Source organism: Prorops nasuta, unplaced genomic scaffold (assembly GCF_024137725.1).
Source record: "Prorops nasuta isolate Cenicafe-Biocafe unplaced genomic scaffold, Cenicafe_Pnas_1.2 PNAS00008, whole genome shotgun sequence".
In the NCBI taxonomy this organism is placed as follows: Eukaryota; Metazoa; Arthropoda; class Insecta; order Hymenoptera; family Bethylidae; genus Prorops; species Prorops nasuta.
The window spans coordinates 8,397,479-8,418,425 of NW_027116805.1; the positions used below are offsets into that span (position 1 = coordinate 8,397,479).

At 37.5% G+C, this 20,947-nt stretch overlaps 4 protein-coding genes across 7 annotated transcripts in view; 1 reads left to right on the forward strand and 3 right to left on the reverse strand.

The window, feature by feature from the left end:
- Positions 1 to 13,282, forward strand: part of sick (sickie) — a 40,649-nt gene extending 27,367 nt beyond the window's left edge. For all 3 annotated transcript variants that reach the window (XM_066729933.1, XM_066729932.1, XM_066729934.1), the window contains 7 exons: positions 8,217 to 8,300; positions 9,234 to 9,944; positions 10,013 to 10,539; positions 10,620 to 11,147; positions 11,256 to 11,461; positions 11,570 to 11,934; positions 12,027 to 13,282. In XM_066729933.1, coding sequence (XP_066586030.1) covers positions 8,217 to 8,300; positions 9,234 to 9,944; positions 10,013 to 10,539; positions 10,620 to 11,147; positions 11,256 to 11,461; positions 11,570 to 11,934; positions 12,027 to 12,185 — 2,580 coding nt within the window. In that variant the 3' untranslated portion in view covers positions 12,186 to 13,282. The remainder of the gene's footprint in view (positions 1 to 8,216; positions 8,301 to 9,233; positions 9,945 to 10,012; positions 10,540 to 10,619; positions 11,148 to 11,255; positions 11,462 to 11,569; positions 11,935 to 12,026) is intronic.
- Positions 13,283 to 13,352: 70 nt separating this feature from the next.
- LOC136775297 (glycosaminoglycan xylosylkinase) lies at positions 13,353 to 15,519 on the reverse strand. The gene is made up of 6 exons (XM_066729951.1): positions 15,351 to 15,519; positions 14,697 to 15,056; positions 14,327 to 14,627; positions 13,984 to 14,252; positions 13,674 to 13,897; positions 13,353 to 13,597 (listed from the first exon to the last, which is right to left on the reverse strand). Exons 2-6 carry the CDS (start codon positions 15,054 to 15,056, stop codon positions 13,369 to 13,371), a joined length of 1,383 nt encoding a protein of 460 aa, XP_066586048.1. The 5' UTR covers positions 15,351 to 15,519; the 3' UTR covers positions 13,353 to 13,368.
- A 154-nt stretch (positions 15,520 to 15,673) lies between these two features.
- Positions 15,674 to 18,405, reverse strand: LOC136775298 (pre-mRNA-splicing factor 38B). 2 transcript variants are annotated; one of them, XM_066729954.1, is made up of 7 exons: positions 18,012 to 18,405; positions 17,867 to 17,908; positions 17,444 to 17,727; positions 16,797 to 16,948; positions 16,321 to 16,737; positions 15,985 to 16,227; positions 15,674 to 15,913 (listed from the first exon to the last, which is right to left on the reverse strand). In XM_066729954.1, the coding sequence occupies exons 2-7, from the start codon at positions 17,895 to 17,897 to the stop codon at positions 15,847 to 15,849; spliced, it is 1,194 nt and encodes a 397-aa protein (XP_066586051.1). In that variant the 5' UTR covers positions 17,898 to 17,908; positions 18,012 to 18,405; the 3' UTR covers positions 15,674 to 15,846. The 2 variants fall into 2 exon arrangements, with proteins under 2 accessions (XP_066586051.1, XP_066586049.1); XM_066729952.1 differs by having other exon boundaries at positions 15,675 to 15,913; positions 17,867 to 18,405.
- A 181-nt stretch (positions 18,406 to 18,586) lies between these two features.
- Positions 18,587 to 20,853, reverse strand: LOC136775299 (uncharacterized). Its single transcript, XM_066729955.1, has 2 exons — positions 20,383 to 20,853; positions 18,587 to 19,698 (listed from the first exon to the last, which is right to left on the reverse strand). Exons 1-2 carry the CDS (start codon positions 20,593 to 20,595, stop codon positions 18,760 to 18,762), a joined length of 1,152 nt encoding a protein of 383 aa, XP_066586052.1. The 5' UTR covers positions 20,596 to 20,853; the 3' UTR covers positions 18,587 to 18,759.
- Between the last annotated feature and the right edge of the window lie 94 nt (positions 20,854 to 20,947).

Genomic DNA, 20,947 nt, shown 5'->3' on the forward strand with positions numbered 1-20,947 from the left:
TAAATCGTCTATAAAAATCTCTTCGTCGTTGCAGTTACTCCTTCAAATACTTGAAAATTGGCATTTCTAAGTTTCTTTTTCTTCTTCCTCCTTCTAAAACATTACAACATTTAGCTCTCAAATTTTTCACGTTCTCCGACCTTAATAAATCTCACTTGTTTCTAGGGTTTCTTCTTACAACAGCCTCTTGCCATCCTATCTCAACATTTCTCACATGCTTCTAGAGTCTCTTCTTCGTTTTTCCCATAGTTTACCCCTTGAAAAAGTCGAATTTTTCAGTCTCAACGCTTTCATGTCATCCAACCTCAACAAATCTCACTTGTTTCTCTTTCCTTCAGCAGCCTCTTCCTCAAATACCAGATGTTGAGAAAAAAAGCTCCCTCTTCCTTGCTATTCGGCCGGTTCTAATCAAACAGTCCGAGATTTTTACTATTGAATTTCTAAATTGTACTTGGAAATTGGTGAAAGAAAAAGTTGGGGAAACAAGGGAAACAGTTACAATAGAAACTAAAAGATAATATTTTCGACAAATTAGATTTCACTCTGTCGCTTCTCGTTATTATTGCATGATTATTTTTATGCTCTTACGTGTTTATGGATACAGCAGAGATTGGATGGCGAAGAGCTGAACTGCAGCTGCTATTACGTCAACGAAGATCAAGAATTCATAGCCTCAGGCTGGTTACTGCCAGATAACGACAAACTATATTCGTGCAACGATTACTGATTTATCGTTCCTGGAACTTTTCGTCGTTGGGAACTAATCCAAGCAAACATAGTCATCCTTGTTGTTTACGTCCCACATAATTGCTCGTGCAACGAACATCTGAAAATCGTCCGTCTTAATCTCTAACGTATCTTATTGTTTACTTAACAATTACCCATTATAATCTGGTGTCGTTTGGCCTCGTATATTTTCAAGTTAATCTGTGGAAGGTTTATCGAGTCGGAGGAGAAAGACAGAGAGAGAGAGAGAAAAACGTGAGGAGAATGCGAAGCGAGGAAGTAATGGCGGAGTGCAGTGGCATTGCGTGGTTTTCGTGAGAAGTAACAACGCTGTTGGCGGTTCGTGGGGGGGGGGGGCGCCCTGTGCAGGTGACCTAGCGCTTCTTCAAATCGAGCGTCTCGCACGTTGCAGCAGCCATAAATCACCATATTTATGGCCCCGTACATCCGCAACGGCACGGTCGCCTCGTGCAAATGTGAAACTTTCCCAATATCGACGCCTCGACCATTTCAAAGGTTGATCAGCCATTTGAATTCTGTCGACCAACAGGTTTGTTATTGATTCTCTTGTATAACAATCGTTGGCGCGGGAATCTCGCCTCTTCAGGTAGCTATGACCCTCGCTATTTTTCCCGTTAGATCTGTCTTCCTTGCAGGATTCTGGGAAAATCCTCATTGCTGTAAAGAGTCGTTTGTATAAAAAAATTCTCTGCTGTATTGTTTTTGCTTCGCTCGGGATAGCATGAGATTTTTCGAGCTGGCTTTAAGTCTCGTTTAAGTGTCACAGAAGATTGTTCAAGGGAAGACCCCGATTGTTGATTGAAGCCAACTAGCCAGCCAATCCAGCATCCCAGCTTATTAAAATTGACGACGCTGTCGTACTGTACTTTGTCTCTCCTTTTTAATGGAGCATTAACTTTCTTCTCCCTGTCTCTCTCGCTTTTACTTTTGTGTTCAAAGGTCAAGCTATACCAGCACAGTTGGTTAATTTTATTCAGGTTCTGTGTGTCATTTTTATTTTTATTCTTCGATATTAAGCTGCTTCAATACAGTTAAAAAAGTCTAAATTTAAGTTTCTATTTTTCACAAATTTACTTGTACTTTCAATAGCTAAACAATAACCTATCCTAATATAGTACAAAAGATTAAATTTCACACACATACACACTTTTACTTTTGTGCTCAAAGGTTAAAATATAGCAGCACAGTAACTACTTAATTTATTCGCTCTTTCTGCATCATTTTTATATTTATTGAGTGACTTCACCGCAGTTACAAATTTCATTCACTATTTTACATACTTTTATCCTTTTACAAAAGATTAATCTGTTTTGGAATAATAAAAATGAATTAATTTAATTTACTCTCTCACTTTTACTTTCGTGCTCAAAGGTCAAACTACAGGAACCGCGTGCATACTAACATAACGATGGTAGAGTAAGAATGTAAAGTAGTACACATGCATACTACCAGCGGTATCTATCGTTAAGTTTTGTAATTATAAAACAACATTTTCCGTGTCTGTATACAACTACACATTCTCACTTCAATATTATTATATTTGAGTAGGCAGTACCAATACCAACAGAATACAAAGTAAATTTAATTCTTTCTTTCTCTCTCATTTTTATTTTTTAAAAACTATTACTTCACTATAATCGAAAAATAAAGTCTGTTTTTCTTGTACTCAGGTTTACCTTTGTGGAGAAAAATTAATGTTAGCATTGTAAAAACACAAATTCATTTTAATATCACATTCTATTTAATAACAAAGATTATCTATCTGTCTATCTCTCTCACACAAACATACACACACCCTCCCACAAAACCGCATACTTCTCATTAGTTTACTTATGAGTTACGTAATCGCAGCAATTTCGTTTCCCAATTTTCAATGATCGTTGCACAAACAGTTTTCTTCATAAAGATTCGGTAAAAAAAAGCGATCAAAGACACACTACACGCTTCCAGGTTGTACATACAACCTTATCTCTATCAGCAGTAGAGTTGGTGTGATAAGAAGTGCCTTATCAATGTGGTATCCCGGACGATCCAGTTTGCATCGACACCTCGTAGCCTTTTCGATGACGTTGCTGAATCCTTCAATGGAATTCGCTGTTCCAAGACTATAGCAACTGTCCCGTTGCAATGGCCCAATTAAGATGCTATGAAAGGATCGATGAGGTTTATAACATGAGCTACGGTTGGTCCATTTTCGTCGAGAGCCTCGACAGAATTGATATACACTGCAGGTTGACCAAATTTCATCCTTGAAGTTTGTCAGTATCATTTATTTCCTCTAATTACCTAAATCTAGTATTTGCTTGACAATGAATGGGGGGGAAGGTTCCAAAAGATCTCTCGATTAATCCGAATGTCGAACGTGAACGATATACTGATAAAAGATTTATTTGTAGAGTCCAGGAGATAGAAAAGAGGCTTCTGGAGTTGAGAGGACCACATCAGAGCAACTCAGTCCAGGCACTCGAAGGATGTTAGCCAGAGTCGAGGAGAGATATTTTTGAATTCCTATCATGGACCTCAACGTGTGCTCCAGAAGAGTGCACGATGGATATGCAACGATCAGGACTCGAGGTCGACCTCGAGCAGTTTACAGATCTGATTCTGAGGAGCTGCTGCAAGATACTGGGTCATGCGACCTATTCAAGACCACGAATCGACCTGAGAGTAACCCTCAACTGGCCAGGTGGTCTAATTTGGCCAAAGATCGTCATTTGGAGAACTATGGTACACTTAAAGCCTCCTCCAAACAGCTCAGGGAGCCTGAGAATCCTCAGGTAACTCTGGATACGTTCTCCAGCAAGTTCGAGTGGTCCAGGAAGTCGTTCCAAATCAGGTTGCATGGTTCTAAAAGCTCCAGTCATCATACTGGTGCTTGGAGAACTCCAGCTAGACATTTAAAAGATCAAAATGAGAGTCTAGCACGTTCTTCCGCCACTTGCAACGATGACGAGAGGGTATACGATTCAGTACCTATGGAAGATCATCCTGAGGACTGCGATTCTTTGAAAAATTCCCACCTCACAGGGACATCTCAGTCTTGGTTCGACGTTAATAACAGAAACAGAAAGGATAGGGCAGTTTATGCAGTGCCCAATGTTCCAGTGAATGGAAATTACATGGCTAGTGGTGATCTCTATAGGTCTACTGTAAAGTACATCGAGGACGTTAACAGAAACATTGCTGAATTCGACGATGAGTCCCGTGATTCCCAAGGCGTTGAGAAAATCAAACTCAGCGAGGACCAAGCTTATAGGTACAGAAAAAGAGACATGGCACCAATGCCCCCTATAAGTCCAGATTTCGGAGAGGCTATGGATGAAAAGGACAGGGTAGAGACCTTGAAATTGAATCCTAAAAAATTCTTAAATACAGTCTCTGGGAAGAGAAACTCCAGTGGACACTTGCCACCTAGGACACTACCTAGGTCATCGTCTATAGACAGTACCTGTAGACATTCCACAGGGTCCACAACCACTACGTCATCGACAAAGTCTGCAGAATCTTTGTATGCCATCGACGAGTCTAAGAGATCCGAGGATAAAGCTGTGGATGCTTCTCAGCAGACTACCTATGTGAAATCCTGTATTCAGGATGGTCAACAGGAGTATTTGGACAGAAAGAGTGTCCTTGGTGAGAGGAGATATGGTACTCTTCCTTGCAGACGTTACAGAACCAACGTACTGCATAAATCCAGCGAGGACGTTCTGAATGAAACAAGAAGCAGGAGCAAAAGTTTGAGGAGGGCCTGCTGTAGGAGTAACAGTAGCATCAGTGCTATCGACGTCAGAGACCATCCTTCGCAGGCTAAAGAAGAAACTGAACTGTTAAAACGAGCTCCTGTCGTGCATCATCCAACGATGATGACTATGGACGCTACTGAACTTATTCTCAGAGGCCAGATGGAGAGATCGAGATTCAACAGTGTCGAAAGGCTAACTATCACCTATGCCACATTACCTAGAAGAACCAGCACCATCAAGGAACAGTCTGACCCTGCAAAGAGGCTCTCAGGCACTCTGCCAGCACTGGAGCCCCTTTACGAGCATGCAGTTAGCGATCCTGTGAAGCCCAGGAGCACTGAACAAGTCATCCCCTGGTGGGAGTTGGCTACCAGAAAATATAGACACAGAAGCTGTCCATCCTTGCAAGTAAGCCAACGACGCTGGTTCCTGCAAGGCCTTTATTATTGTACGAAGAATAACGATGATAGAAATAATTTCATCCAATTCGATGAAATCTGCCAGAGGCATTCCACTGTATCTTATCAGGATGAGAGTTAGGGTGGTTGTTGAAGAGGCCCTTTCATGTATAGGGGCCATGAGGCGTTTGGCCAACCATGCCAGTTCAGAGTCAATGCGTCAATGAGCATCTGCGTAAATACACCAGCTAATTATAGCGAGCTGGATCGAACGATCTTCCAATGTGCGCTTTAGTATAGCGCAGGTCAATGACCTGTACGTTTCACGATAATTTTCCTATCTAGCGTGTAGAGGCTGTGAGCACGAGCAGATCGACCAAGAAATTCGATTGAATAACCAAACCATGCCAGACGTGAATCATACTGCTTCTAGATTACAGCTTGAACTTGATTCTTTTCTGTCGAGTCTCTCGTGCTACGGGTCCTCTGATGCCTTAGAGCATCTATAAAGATCTTAACAACACACTTGATCGAAAGTTGACTAGAATTAGATTTTTAAGTCAGGTTTTTTATTAGAGCAAACTGTATGCACGAGCAAATGCAGTCACGAAACTTGATTGAATAATCAAACCATGACACAAACAGATCATGCTCATTTTAGATTCTAGCTTGAACTTGATTCAGCATCATCATCGTTCATTCAGTGCGATCAAACCACGAAACTCGATTGAATAATCGAACTGTGCCAGACACACATTATACTGCTTTTCGTGAACTTTATTTTCTTCTTTCGAGTCATCCATTCCACATATCCATTTGATGATTTGAATCATCCATTATAGAAGAATTTCACGTAACAAAAACTTTGACTAAAGAATCGATTCATACTTCGATTTATACTTAAATTCGAATTGTGCCAAGCATGCATTATACTATTTTTCAGAAATTTTATTTTTTTTCTTTCTTCTACCGAATCTCTCGTGCCACATGTACATTTAGTGACTTATAAACTGTCTATTGTAGAAAAACTTCACAAAACAGAAGTCTTGATTTATAAGAATCGACTTATACTCCAATTTATACTCAAAATTAACTTTAAGTCGCCTTTTAAGTCAAGTTTGCTGTTAGACGAGGCTTTGTGTTCGAGCACTGGATTGAATAATCGAGCGTGCTGGACTTAGTTCACACACTGCTTTGACTTCCTCGAATGAACTTGATTTTCTCCTTCTATCGAGTACCTCATGGTCTCCTGTTCGACCTCAAACCTTAACCTGACCGAGGCTCGAGATTCTCACAGGCCTTCCAGTATTCCCCTCCTTCTTACGCCAGAACACCTTTCTTATTATCCTCCTTTCCAACGACACACTTTGATGCGCCGCACTTTCCTTCAAACTACGCCAGTATTCCCCTCACTCTAATTACACTTTTCTTCATACTTCGGGCTATCTCGCTTGACCTACCTCACACACAACTGAAATGTATTATTACAGTTTGTTAATGACTCACCACCTTTGTAAAATCTGACTTTCACTTGATAATTTTTCTTCTATCAATTGTATACTTGTGATGGAAACTGGAATATTGAATTTTAAAATATTATTTTTCTTTGAATTGTGTTAAATATAATTTAAATAGTTGAGAAAATGAAGATTTTTCAATAGCCGTATTATAACGCTGACTAAATGTATGAGTATTGGTACTTCTGAGATTCGTCAATTTCTCTTTAGATAAATTTCTTTTACACATTCTATGTAGAATTTGAACCAATGTTACTTGTTCTCATATTTTTCTATATTGCTTTTGTAATTGAAGTTTCTTGTAACATGCAATTTCGTTCGACTGCTCGATCTCGATCGTACAAACTAACGGCAGAGACAAGGCGTGGCTCTGTTTGCCAATTCGATAAATGCATGCTTCTGCCTCTTCTTTTTGCTCCTCGAGGCTCCTAAAGACCACTTTTTTACAACTGTACCCTATCAACCGTCCGATTATCACGCGCACGTTGGGAAACAGCATGTTCGTCTGTCGAAAACTTTGCGATAAATTACTCATGATAACTCTAATATGGACTGAAATCTATGCGTAATACTGTCTACGTCATTTATTATATTATATACTGAAGCTTTTGTTTCAAAATACTCGAATCTCTGCAATAACTTACTTCTGATAATTCTATGCTGTAAATTATAATCTCTGCATTGAGGCCATAGCGAACGAAAATACTCAGAATAGAAAGAATGAAAGAGAAACGACCTAGCACACAGAAAATTTCAATACGCAATGCTGAAATTCTCAACTGTGATTATTTTCTTACGCTTAACTCGGTTATTCATAAGCAGAATGTAAACTTCAGTTCGAGCTTAAGAACTGTAAAATCTATAGTCTATATAACATATCTTATAAATTTCAAGCTAAGACGAAGCTCAAATTTTGTTTATGAATACCGAGGCTTGGCTTACTGCTTTAAATATTCTCGTGTACATGGTCTTGATACTATCTACGTTATTTATTATTTTCCCTATCGATGCTTTTGTTTCAAATCTTATATTCTAATGACACAAAGGATTTAAATCATCCTGGTAGGTCAAAACCTCATTAATGAAACGGGATTCCTTGGAAACAATCTGCTCGCCTTCTGAAAGCTTTACAACAATTCTAATAATTCTATTGAAATTTATGGGTAATAATATCTAATCAAAGTTTACGTCATTATTTTGTATAACGAGGTTTTATTTCAACATTTATATCTTTGCGATAATTAATTTCTGATAGTTTTACTCCGTAAATTAAAATCGACGCGTACTAACGTCTACGTCATTTATTATTTTGTATTACGAAGCTTTTGTTTCAAAAATTAAATTTGCGAATTTAACTTCTGTTCATATTTTGTAAATTAAAATCTACTCGTAATACCGTCTACGTCATTTATTATTTAATATACCGAGGCTTTTATTTCAAACATTAAATCCCGCAGAAAAGAGGGATTCGATCCTTTTTGTCTCAAAATTTTCATTTCTGCAATGATTAACCTGTAATTACTCTCTGCTGCATAAATTAAAATTTATGCGTAATATCGTCTACTCCATTAATTATTTAATGTACCAAGGCATTTGTTTAAAAACTGAGTGTTTCGACTTCATCCTGGCTGGTCAGAGCCTCATGACTGGAACGAAATATCGTGGACCAAAAATATCCACGAGTCATCGTACTCCAGCCCCAGTCCAGTGGATCATCTATTTCTGACAAAGTCCCTCCATCTATTTCCAATATTAAATAACAATAGAATTTCAATAATATTAATATATTTATTTCTGTTTTCTTCTTGTAGGCCCATGTTGTATCAGCATTCGAGCAATCCTTGTCCAACATGACCCTAAGACTACAACAATTAACTGCAACAGCTGAGAAAAAAGTGAGTATAACTAAAGAAGAAAAGTCTTTTAACTCCCCACTCTATTTCCTTTTCTCTTTTACTTGTTCCCTGAACTAAGCCACGAATCGATATGTCTCGTCCAAAATTAATATGTTATTAAATCACTAAAAAAAAAAAAAAAAAATAGTAAAAGCAAACAAAGAAAACCTCCCCAAAAAATGTCTCCATAAATTTGGGAGCAGCAGTGCTAAGCAAGAGTTAGTGAAAATTTAGAAAAGAAGCATTTATTGAAGTAGAACTAAAGGGTTAAATGATGGAAAGACGCGATGAGGATGGTAAGAGAAAACCGTTGAAGCAGATTTTTCAAGGAGGAACCATGAATCTGTCGAGGAATGCATTGCGAGATATGATGGAATCGCAAAGTGGACCATCCGAAGTCAAAAATGTTCCCAAAGACAGCAAGATTGCAGATATGGAAAGTCAGAAGGCAAAGAAAGGAAAAACATTTGAGCGTTCAAGGACCCATCGTGATCTACCAGTTAGGATGGATTTGAAAAGATCGGAGATGAATGAAAGAAGAGCCCAACAACGAGTCAGGATCTTCGCTCAGAGACGAAATATTGCAAAAAAAGTGCTTGAAAACGGTCAGTCCAATGTGGTCAAAGTCAGCCCCAGTGCTGAAGATAAATCTGACAAACTTGGCAAGGAAGTTGACCCTAAATCCACAAGGCAATTGTTTAGCATGGCTGATTCCTGGTCCAGTGATTCTGTGGCTAGCCATTCTGATAGCTGTAGTTGTTGCCACAAAGATCAATTTAGTACTGGTCATGGAAGTTTCAATAGTAACCATGACAATAGATAAAAGTAAAGCTACAGCTTCCAAATGTAAAATGAAAAATCCTAATTTCTGTTATACTTATCTCATTATAATTGTATCTTTGAGGGGTTGTAACATTGTCAATTATATTGCAGGACTCTGAGCTTCAAGAGCTTCGAGAGACTATTGAGAGGCTAAGAAAGCAGAGTGCAGAGGCTGGTTTGAACAATGGAACATCTTCTACAGGGCTGAGCAATAATAATTCCAGTGGCAGTGGGAGACGTCATACTCTAGGAGATTCAGAAAGTGGAACAACTGGTTGCACAGGGATCGGTGCCAGCAATCATCATCATCAGAATCATAATCAAACAACTTCGATGGCTAGACAACTATCAGCTGACAGTGTAACATCACTAAATTCATTGAGTAGTGCTTGCTCAGCAAGCAGCCATCAGAAAAAGAAAGGTTGGCTACGTAGCTCATTCTCGAAAGCCTTCTCAAGGTCGAGAAAGAACAGGCATGGTTCTGTATCTGATGCTGAGGACTGCAAAGATGGACCAACTGGTGAACTATCTGCACCTAATAGTCCCAGACTACCAACAGCTGTGAAACATGAAACCATGAGGACACAAACCATGCAGCAGAGTAACAGTGTAGACTCGAATGCTGAAAAATCGCCCAACCACGAGAATCCACTGTCTGGCAGCAAGAGTAGTTCTGCTCTGTATAAGAAGGAAGATGAAGACGTGGACGAACTGAAGAAACAGCTGAGAGAAAAAGACCTTGTACTCACCGACATTAGATTAGAGGCCCTCTCCTCAGCCCATCAATTAGAATCCTTAAAAGATACTGTGATCAAAATGAGAGTATGTACAATGATTCATGTAAGATTAATATTAAAATATTGCGATTGTTATATTTACGATTTTTGCAGAACGAGATGTTGAACCTAAAACAGAACAACGAACGTCTTCAACGCTTAGTGACATCTAAATCACTGACGTCATCACAATCCTCGCTCCCCAGTGATCCTGATCGTCGTTTCAGCATGACTGAAGTGGCTTCAACGGTGGCTGCTTTGTCGAATGGTGATGGGAACTGCACAACTGATAATATGGAGGATCTCAGTGTTCCGGAACATCCTGTGGTACCAAATACGACAACTACAACGACGGAGCCTGTCTTGGAACAGGATACTGATGGGAAGAGAATCAACGTCGCTGTTTTTCTTGGCAGCGAAAAAAATTTTAATTACAACATTGTACCTGGCAACTCCTCTGACGCGGAGCCTCCTCATTACGTAATTGCAAACGTCTGCATCAGCAATAAAACTACTTGGGATGGTCTAGATTCAATTGTGAGGAGATGCTTTAAGGAGTACGTGTCCAGGGTCGATCCTGTAACCAATCTCGGCCTTGGTATCGAATGCGTAGCTGCTTACCATCTTGGAGAAGCGTCAAGGTCAGTTTCCTTTATTGCCTTTTTGATGGAATTTCTCAGTTCTTATATTTATTAAATATTGTTGAAATAAATTATTTCAGGTGTACGAGCGATTCTCAACATCCGGAGCTACTACCCTGTGGATACTTGATAGGTCACGTAAAAACTATCTACTTAGTTCTTTCTGGCTATTCATGGTTGGCCATAGATACTTTGATTCCACGCTCCATCGTTCAAAGATTGGTCTCCCTACTGACCGAACATCGTCGAGTCATTTTGTGCGGACCAAGTGGCACCGGCAAGAGCTATTTAGCGGGTAAATTAGCTCATGCGCTTGTCGATGCTGAAGAATCTAAAGATGCGGCTGCTGTAGCCACTTTTAACGTTGATCATAAAACCAGCAAAGAGCTAAGGCAATACTTGGCTCACATAGCTGAAAGATGCGACTCCAACGCAGCAGATGAGCTACCCAGAGTTATTATTCTTGAGAATCTTCAGCACGCCGCCTCTCTAGGTGAACTATTTAGTGGTCTGTTGGGTACCAAACACTCCTCGTGTCCTGCCATCATTGGCACGATGAGCCAAGCCACCTGTAGTACCACGAATTTGCAGCTACATCATAATTTCAGGTAGTTACGCATGACCAAACACTTATTATAATCAATCTCATTAAAGCTTTTAATTGGTTATATTATTAGCAATTCATTGCTTTATTTTTTATTGTTTCAATTTTTTAGGTGGGTGCTCTGTGCCAATCATATGGAGCCAGTTAAGGGTTTTCTAGGTCGGTATCTTAGGCGAAAGCTGTTAGAGCACGAACTTAGAGATTGTGGCAGTGGTACCAGAAATGCTGAAATGGCAGCTGTAGTCGAATGGCTGCCAAGAGTATGGCAACATCTAAATAAATTTCTGGAGACTCATAGCAGCTCTGATGTAACTATAGGTAATTCTTTAATATTGTTCACGAAGCATTGATCAATCTTACAATTGCAGTAGTAGAGACAGAAATGAAGAAAATAAAAAACCGAACATTAACAAAGACATATTTTAGGACCCAGGTTATTTTTGTCTTGCCCCATGGAAGTGGCAGGATCGCAGGTATGGTTTACCGACTTGTGGAACTACTCGGTTATTCCATATCTTGTGGAGTCAGTTAGGGAAGGTTTAACTTTGTACGGAAGACGAAGCGGGAGCGGAAGTAACGAAGCCAATTGGGAAGATCCGGCACAATTCATCACTACCAGTTATCCTTGGATTTCCACGCATGCTGTGCACGGTGGAAGTGACGCTCTCCTTCGTCTCAGGCCAGAAGACGTTGGCTATGACCTAATCACACCGTCTCACAATTCAGGAGTCGGCACGTCCAGCGTGAAGAGCCTTGGTAGCACCCACAGTGACACCGATGGGGACCCTCTGGTACCAAAAAGACATTTTTTTTAAAAAAACCCAAAAAGCTTATAAATTTGTTTGTCGAGATTATACATTTAATTTTCTCTCTATTTCTTCAGCTCAATATGTTGATGAGACTGCAGGAAGCTGCAAATTATTCGAGCCCACATAGCAACGACAGTGACTCGGTGACCTCCCTTGACTCTTCGCACACTCGTCATTCCGAAGATTTGAGCTCCTCGACTTCCTCGTCAAGGGGAGTGGAGTCAACGCTCTAATTTCCAAAGTAAAAAATTTCATAGACTGCCATCTCTCACGCTATCACTATCGAAGCAATTTATTTAATGAAGGACAACGGATCGCAAGAGCGATAACTAACTAGGCCTATTTTTTCAAATAAAACGTGAACAAATTTCTAGTGCCAGTGCACTTTTGTTTGTGATATTGATAATTAACTGGTAGACGAAATAATGACGAAAAGCCACTTACGAGATTGGCCTGGTTTTGATCCGGTCGATGCTCCGTGCAATAATCTCCATACTGCCATTAGAAGTTTTTCAAGATTTTTCTATCAGATCCATAGATTTTCTATTCGTAATTAGATAAATTTTGATGGAATATACAGTATTATAGTGTAAAAGCCTTGGGAACTGCGCAACTCTTTAGGAATGACGGCTCTGAGGTCATCTCCAGTATTTTCGCATATTTCTTACAACGACGCCCGTTATTACAATTCGCCAAAACAAATCGATCTCAACGACATTGTGGAGAAGCACACAATGAAAAGAGAAACTAATGAGAGATTGCGCAGTTCTAGGCACGCTAATCATGCGTGCGGAAAATAGTCTATTTATACAACTTTGCTACGGAAGCTCTATTTAACGAAAGAATCTTATTATAATACTACTATACACTGTATGGCGATAAGTATCATGAAAATTTATAATTAGCTAGTAAGCTACGTGAGTAATTCTGGTCATATAGCGTTTGTAAATATTAATATTAGAAGAACGAGGACGCCAATGAAGATATTTGAATGTGTAGCCTACGACATCTGTGCTGTAAAGTGTACAAAAGATTGGCTGATCTTTGCCAATGCCATCCACGAAATATCATCGAGTTATTACTTCCACGTAGATTTCTGATATAGAACTCTTGCAGAATATACATATTGTACATGTTCACTGTAATTGCAGAATTTCATCGAGAAAAACGGTCTTTCAAAAGAGGCTTAAGAACAATTTTTACAGCATTTTCATTCTTTCTTTTTTACATTTTGTATGGTATTTATATGCCCAGTATGGGGCTGCACCTAAAAAACAATCCAAATATTGATAATTATTGTGTCATAAATAAACAACAAATTGAATTACGATATACTCTTTACTAAATGCATTTGATTGGCAAAGAATTATATTTACAAATAAAGGAAATAGTTTCCGCTCTAATTTATTACAGATCTTATCTGTGATCCAGGATCACATTAGATGAGTATTTCTTTTCTTTTAAACAATACTCTACTATGGCATAAATGATTAGTAGTCTTCGATCCATGGCATTTAAGTGATTTTGCGTTATTAGCGGAGAAACATCAGCCATGTAGGATTCGTGGGCCACCAGTTTTTCCAAGGAGATGCTCAAGGATCCTCCGCTCAGTAACTGCATTCGATCCCATGTCGTTTTATGAATCCTACCATATTATATAATTTTTATTTAATTTAAATAATAATTGTTTAATCATACAATAAACTACTTCGTTCACATACATGCAGCACTGATACAAAGGAGCAAGAATGTCAAGGTGATCGATGTCTGGGTTTCCTAGGCTCTTTCCATTGTCTATTAAGAGTACAGCGGGATTGTGAAAATTATTAGTTAATTCGTAATGGTGTCGATCACCATTGTCCATTAAGAAATCAAATATTGCTGTATCCACCAAATCCAGCAATCTACTAGATACTTGCGGGGAATACAGTCTCGAATCTTTGACCTAAAAATACTCATTTACTAGTCAGCTTTTGCTTATATTCTATTTAAATTATATAAATATTTATTTTTTTACATAGGTATTACCACCTTTTCGCAAAAATTTTCATCCATTTCCCAAGAGGCCATTTTATTTTTCTTGTAAGTTCTTTGCCACGGATGGCGATGTTTAACAAGTTTTAAATAATTCGGCAACCACAGGATAAGGGCTCCTTCCAAAGCATGACCAGACCCACAGACAGGATCAGCTGGAGAGCAGTAATAGCACACGCCATAAAGACAAGTATTATTTCCTTCCTGGTACATCGTCGAATAGAGTCCTGGAGTTGCTTGTGCCCGAATCTCATCTTGCAGGTTTACTAAAATTTTAATAGAAATTCTTAAAGAATGAGAGGATTAAAATTTAAAAGAAAAAAAAACATGATATCTGTACGTGTTCTTATAACAGTAAGCGGGACTCTTCTTAGTGATAGCAAGGATGACAAATGAAAAGCAGCTATTTCTGCATTATGCCTATCCTTTCCATGATACACCGGTCCACGGATGACAGTATCCCTTGAGTACCACTGGGGCTTAAATAAGGCTTTAACACCACTTTCCAAATGCAAAATTAGCTTCAATTGAGTTCCCAAAGGCGCATTGTCGGCTCTTACTATTTTGGATGTACGCATAGCGTTCAAAATTGTCCCAAGCTCCGGAGCAGCCGGTGGAATTAAATGGTGAGCATCCGGCCACTAAAAGCCATTGATCATTAGAATAATAATAAAGAAGACACTTATAAGAAATATTAAGAATTTGCCAACATTGTTACTAGGGATGCTCCAAACGTTTTCTCCAATATTTGGAATTACTTTTAATTCATCTAGCAAACGCTCCAGTAAAACGTAATAGGTTGAGTTTTGCTTAAAATACTTCGAAGGTAAATTTTTCAACTCTTCCTTTAATTTTTCGTGCATCATATAAGTGGTAGATTTGATCGATTGATCGTTTTCTTTCCTAGGAAAATCTTCATTACTTAGTTTCGTGGATATTCCTGGCACTGGTTTAGATATTCTATTCTGTGATGAGCTTTCGATTATCATTCGTATAAAATAAACATTCACCGTAAGAACTACAATCAAAAGTCCGCCAAGAGCAAAAATTGCACAACGCGGGCCAATCATCTGAAAGGAAAATAAAGATCACTAAGTGAGATATTTAAAAAATTATATTTCTCTACCTTATCAAGTGAGCATTTAAACATAAATATTTTTTCACATTAATTACGAAATTTAGCCAAATTGGTATGATTTCTTGAAAATTTTCATGTCTTCTAATTAGTGTTTTAAATAATATAAGATGAATGAATCATTCGTTTTCTACCTTATAAATGTAAAAAGGGGTCAGTGTTCGATTAATATCAGATTTGTAGGTTAAGTTTGGTAAATCTCTTTTAAAACAGTGAAAAGTTATCTTACATTTTAATAATTGGCCTAATCCTTGACATCATCTATCGATAGTGAACATCCTCGTCGACGAACTCACAAAAATCCTCTTCGACGTGCCCTTGTTGAAGACCATGATGAGATACCTGGCGCCATTTTTATTTTTACAATACATTCATCCTCTTCCTCCCCGATCCTCCTTCTTGAATGCCTCGTTGCTATTAAAATTCCCGAAATAGATATGTACTATTCACAATCTTCTAAGTCTAAGTCTAGAATGTTAGTATGCTTGTTTGTTTTAGAGATTCTAATAGAAAAAATCCAATCAGTACAGACTCGTATTCGGCAGTCATAATTTTATTTTATAAAAACATGTAAACTACATCAGGATGTGAATATAATTATAGCCGAGGCTAATACTCTCTACGACAGGAGTATTAATTAATTTTTGTAATTATATTATTCATACAACCATATATATCAGTAATTATAATAATTATATTTATTATATACATCATCATGGATAGCTTCACGTTTTTCGTTGTCTCTCCCTTTCCCTAGCAAGTTCCGCAGCATAGTCATAAGGCGAGCTTCTCCTAAAGAAAGAAATGTTTACAATATAAGCGTTTTATACTCAACAAATATTGAAATAATAAAAATAGCCTACCTATCTCTATGCCGTTCTCTGTCACGATGACGGTCTCTACTCCTGTCGGCGTAGGACGATCTGTCCCTGCTGCGACTCCTATACTCCCTTTGTTTTCGATTTCTATCTCTGCTACCCGACCTCCCTCTATGCCTATCCCTTTCCCTCTCTCTTTCGCGTGGTCTCTCCCTCTCTCTATCACGGTCTCTCGCTCTGTCTCTTTCCCTATCACGTTCTTTATACTTGTCCCTGCGCTCTTCAGATCTAAAAATATAAATACATACCTAACGTTTACCAACAATTGTATTAAGTAGGGAATATTAGGAAAAATCCAGCAATCATACCACGTAGACGCACCTGGCTCGCCAAAGGCTTGTTCTTTCAGCTTCACCCCATTGAGCTTCGCTATCTGGTATATGGCGAGGTTGCTGATGATTCCTCATTGTCAAACTGCCATTGTCTTTTCTCCCTCCACTGCCACCACTGTTGCTACTGTACTTTCCGTGATTGTTTAATGTAATGGGAGGCTTGGCATTTCTGTTGTTCATAGTCTGCTGAGGAAACCTTTCTGCCAGCCTATGCTCCAGATCTTTCTGTATTGGTACTGGTATTCTAGGAAAAAGCGTGGAGAACCATTCTAATTTAGTGAGGAATTGCTTCAATATATCTCCCATTTTCATTAATTGACCTCCACCAGCCTTCACATCCAACTCCTCTTCATCCTCCAAATAGTCACTGTACCAGGTGAACAAATCTGCCGGTGGTTGTGTATATCTGTAAGAAAAGAGAAAAAATTAATTTTCCTTGCTCATCACCATTAGATATATGCTTACCTAATATACATGAATCCTAAGGCTCGAATGTATGGAGAATCAGGATGATTAATAAGACCATTCAATTGCTTCCTAGTAAGCCTAAGCGTGAATAATTTATAGAGAAGGCAGTAGGCTGTAGACACAATCCCTCCAGCTCCAACACCACGAACCTGTATCAAGTGCTAAATTTATATACATTGGCATTGATTAATTTTTCTATGATACATAACTTTAACCACAAATGTGATACTCTGAAGTAGATTAATGTTAAAAAAGATATGTTCCTTTATGGAAAAAGCTCCAAACTGTTTATACTTATTTAAATACTTAACATTCAATGGTTGAATAGAAGTTTATATATATATATATATATATATATATATATATATATATATACCTAAAGCTACAATGCTATATAAAAATATGCCACAGAACCCCATAATATAATGCTAATAATAGGCTTGATACGTGACTAAACGTAACAAACCCAATTACACTGTTCTGTTGGTTATCTGTATGTATTTTCATAATTCCTTAAGATGTTAAAATGAACAATGTAATAGGTCCTTAACATTGCCAATGTGTGAAAACATTTTATCATACTAACAATAATTATACTAAGAAGTTTCAATAAACATACTACTAGTTTAAGCAAACATACTCACGCCTCCACACATGCCAGTTTGACCAGCAGTCTTCCTACTGCCCTTCTCCCATGGCTCCAAGTGGGACACTTTGAAGTAAATCTCATCGATAACTTCATGGTATGTCTTTAGTTCATATAAATTGACTTTAAAATAATGAGAAGATTGTATGTTTGTTAAAATCAAAGGATTCAAGTTCATAGTCCGCTCGTTACCCCATAAAGGTAAGGTATTGGATTTCTTTCCTTCTTTTTGATTCGGTCTTCGTTCCTCCTCGCAGCCACTAGAATTATTCCACGGAGAGCCTATAAAAGAATCAAAACTCGTAGAGGTTATGGTTCCCAGAAAAGTCAATCGCATTCTCGTAGTTAAGCGAAGTACGATTGCTTTAATGCAAAATATAAGTTTTTAGTTATTTCTTAGATATATTAAATATGTAATTACCATCTGTCTTTTCTGCCTCTGGTACCTGCATTTCAGGAAATCCTGGGCACACCACTGATAAGTCAGTTTTCTCAAGAAGTAGTTTAAAACTTCTGCTAAATTACAAATAAATCATTTATTTGTAGATCATGTATAAGATAGTTACCGTCGACATTCCATTCGTAAGTAATAATTTGGTACACGAAAACAAATCTTTGCAAATTCACAAGATTTACAACGCGTTCAACTGATGCGTTGTTACGTTATATAGCTATAGTAATACACTACAGTGTTCAGCTGTACTGTAGAAGTGTATACACACATACACACACATACAACTTGACCTTAGTGCACACATACATATAGTTAAATCCATGGACACCATTCCAGTTGCCAAACCATGCACACACATGCCCACTTATACTACGATAATAAAGTGAGAATGTGTTAAGAAAAGCATATGTGCACTATCTGCAATGCTATTCTTAATTTTTCTTAATTTGTAAGTTTCCTCTTTGTATACCTAACAGTTACATATTCTTACTTCAGAGTCGTTAGGTGGTGTGCTGGCTATACATTTTAGTCACAGCAACGCGGCTTCAACTGTAGCCACAGCTTTGAGACGATGGATTCTGACTTAACAACAGCCGGTATGGAGATGTATAAGGGATTAAAAAATATAGCAATCAAATTATAAATTCTCTAGTGGTAGTAGGAACAATAACAATTGCATGATTGCTAGCGTCCTCTCAAACGAGACTACATTTTTATTATTCAAATACGTTAATATTACATAGTAAAAAAATTATTTTTTTTTGGATTAAAATAGTGATGCCTACAATAAGTACTAAAAAAACAGATAGTTATCAATTATTGCAATTCTTAAATATATACATTTGTCAATTATAAGATTTCTAAACAATATTTGCTATGAGATTAACTTTTCTTAAAACTATCAAATTTTTCCCTGCTAATGGAAAATAATTAAATTTCTGTTCTATCTTCACAGCTTCTTCATCAGTTTTAAAATATATTACACAGTATTGAATCAAAGTTTTTGGTATAATTTTAACAAAGGTAGCTGCTATTGGCTTATAGCTTCTAAAAAGATATAGAATATAATTTTCATCAAAATCAGAAGGAATGTTAGCAACTATTATTTCTTGAGCTTTAACAGTTTTCTTTAAAGTGACCGGGGATGGTATATCATCTTCTGCTATAACTTCATTGTTTTCATGTTTTTCACTTGTTGGTTTATCAGTAGTAATGACTAAATTAAACTTTTTATTTGGTACAGTGTTTGAAGTTAATAAATTTGGAAGTTTTGTTATACAACACTTTTGATTGTTCTGTGTATCATGTTTTTCTTCATTTGGAAAATTATTAAATGCTGGTTTAGTTTTGATACATTGCATGAAAGAATTGTTTGGAGAAGCTTCTTTTGAGCTTGAAAAACTATTATGATTTTGTAGATTCTCTCTCATATTAACTTTATTATAGTCTCTGGCATTGACTCTATCTCTATTGAAACATCCATTGTCATTTTGTTTAGGCTTATTTGGTTTTAACAGATTAATAAATTTATGATTTTTAAGCCCTTTAACACAATTACTTGCCTCATCAGCAGTACCATATTTAACAAAACAAATGCCATAATCATCTCCTGCAATCTTCACATTAGTTACTTTACCAAATTCAGAGAAAATTTCTGTTATTTCCTTTACGCTCAATCCCCTTCTATTTGAAAATCTTACACAATATTGACCATGATGTAGATCATAAAGTAAATTGTTTTCTTGGGCAGGCTCCATAGCATGTGAAGATGTGAGGAAAGTAGGCAGTGGCAGTAGCTTCTGTGGATAAATTTATATATACTTATTATTAATAATATACAATCTATTTTACCATACACATTTACATACACATGCAAATAAAGGAAATGTTCTTGTCATATTGAAATTGCTATAAATTTGTCGTTCATATTTAATTACGTATATCAATGAAAACAATGTAAGTGAAATTTAAGCTTAGAGACATTTAAAAAAAAAACTTATTAGATATTAAACCAATCAATTTATAACTTTTCCTTGGTCAAACGTTTCTGTTTGAAAAATTTTTCCAAATGAGAACTCATGAATTGCTTATTTAATATCTACATATTTTATTTCTTTTGAATATATCCCCAGACTCTAAATTTTTATTAATCGCACACAAATACGGAATGTTACGTGTCAAGGTTTATGGAAATATTAAAATTACCTAACAGTCGTAATATTGTGATTACTTACATGGTTTCTTTCTTTAATTTGCAATAAACATAAAATAGGAGCAAGATCAATTTGTTGACTAACTATGGAAGAGAATAAATTGTATTATAAGATAACGAAACAATCTAGTTTAGGCGCTCTAGCAACAATTAAACCTAGCTACTTTCTGAGCTACATGTTTACTCTACTATTAACAATAGAATATCTACAAATCACAGTACGAAAACAATAAAAGTAAGAGAGACGAATAAGATTGAGACTAGAACGTACAAAGCCGGAGAAAGGATTTGATTGGTTGGAAAGTGGCGATGGCTGCCAAGCTGCTAAGTAAGGGCGGTGCAATTGGAAGTTTGCGTTTGGCATACTTATATTTGGCAGAAAAATTGTGTGGGTGAACATTTCAGGAAATATTATTCGGTTTTCGAAAGTCCCGTGCTGGTGGTATTGGCTGCTAGCCACTACTGCATTTGGAAACTTTTGCATGATTGTACATGCACAATGTACACTTGTTTGAGCAATATGGCTACTGATGGCTACTCTGAGAGCAGCTGAGGCCTGGCCTGAGCTAAGAAGAGTATGAGATGAGACTGATGAGAGACCTTACACTCCTTACAGGCTTACACACTATGTACACTCTTATACGATTGTGTTTAAATGTGTTATATATATTCTTAGAGAGGGGAGCTTGAGTTTTCAGGGTCCAGAGTCCAGGAATGTAGGTGCCAGGTGCAGCGTTCAAGAATCAAGATCCCCCACTCTGACTTTTAAGCCTATACGGAACGTTATATTGAGTTGGAGATTAGAGTAGGGGCTAGTAGGGGGTCCGACTACGCTT

Coding starts and splice junctions, on each gene's coding strand:
- LOC136775298 (XM_066729954.1), bottom strand. CDS start 17,897: ATGCAGGTACCAGAGGCAGAAAAGACAGATG. Junction 16,949..17,443: donor AAACTGGCATGTGTGGAGGC/GTGAGTATGTTT, acceptor CACTTGATACAG/GTTCGTGGTGTTGGAGCTGG. Junction 16,738..16,796: donor TTAGGATTCATGTATATTAG/GTAAGCATATAT, acceptor CTTTTCTTACAG/ATATACACAACCACCGGCAG.
- LOC136775299 (XM_066729955.1), bottom strand. CDS start 20,595: ATGCAAAAGTTTCCAAATGCAGTAGTGGCTAGCAGCCAATACCACCAG. Junction 19,699..20,382: donor CAAATCCTTTCTCCGGCTTT/GTACGTTCTAGT, acceptor ATTTATCCACAG/AAGCTACTGCCACTGCCTAC.
- LOC136775297 (XM_066729951.1), bottom strand. CDS start 15,056: ATGATTGGCCCGCGTTGTGCAATTTTTGCTCTTGGCGGACTTTTGATT. Junction 14,628..14,696: donor GGAGCATCCCTAGTAACAAT/GTTGGCAAATTC, acceptor AATGGCTTTTAG/TGGCCGGATGCTCACCATTT. Junction 14,253..14,326: donor GCTTACTGTTATAAGAACAC/GTACAGATATCA, acceptor TTAAAATTTTAG/TAAACCTGCAAGATGAGATT.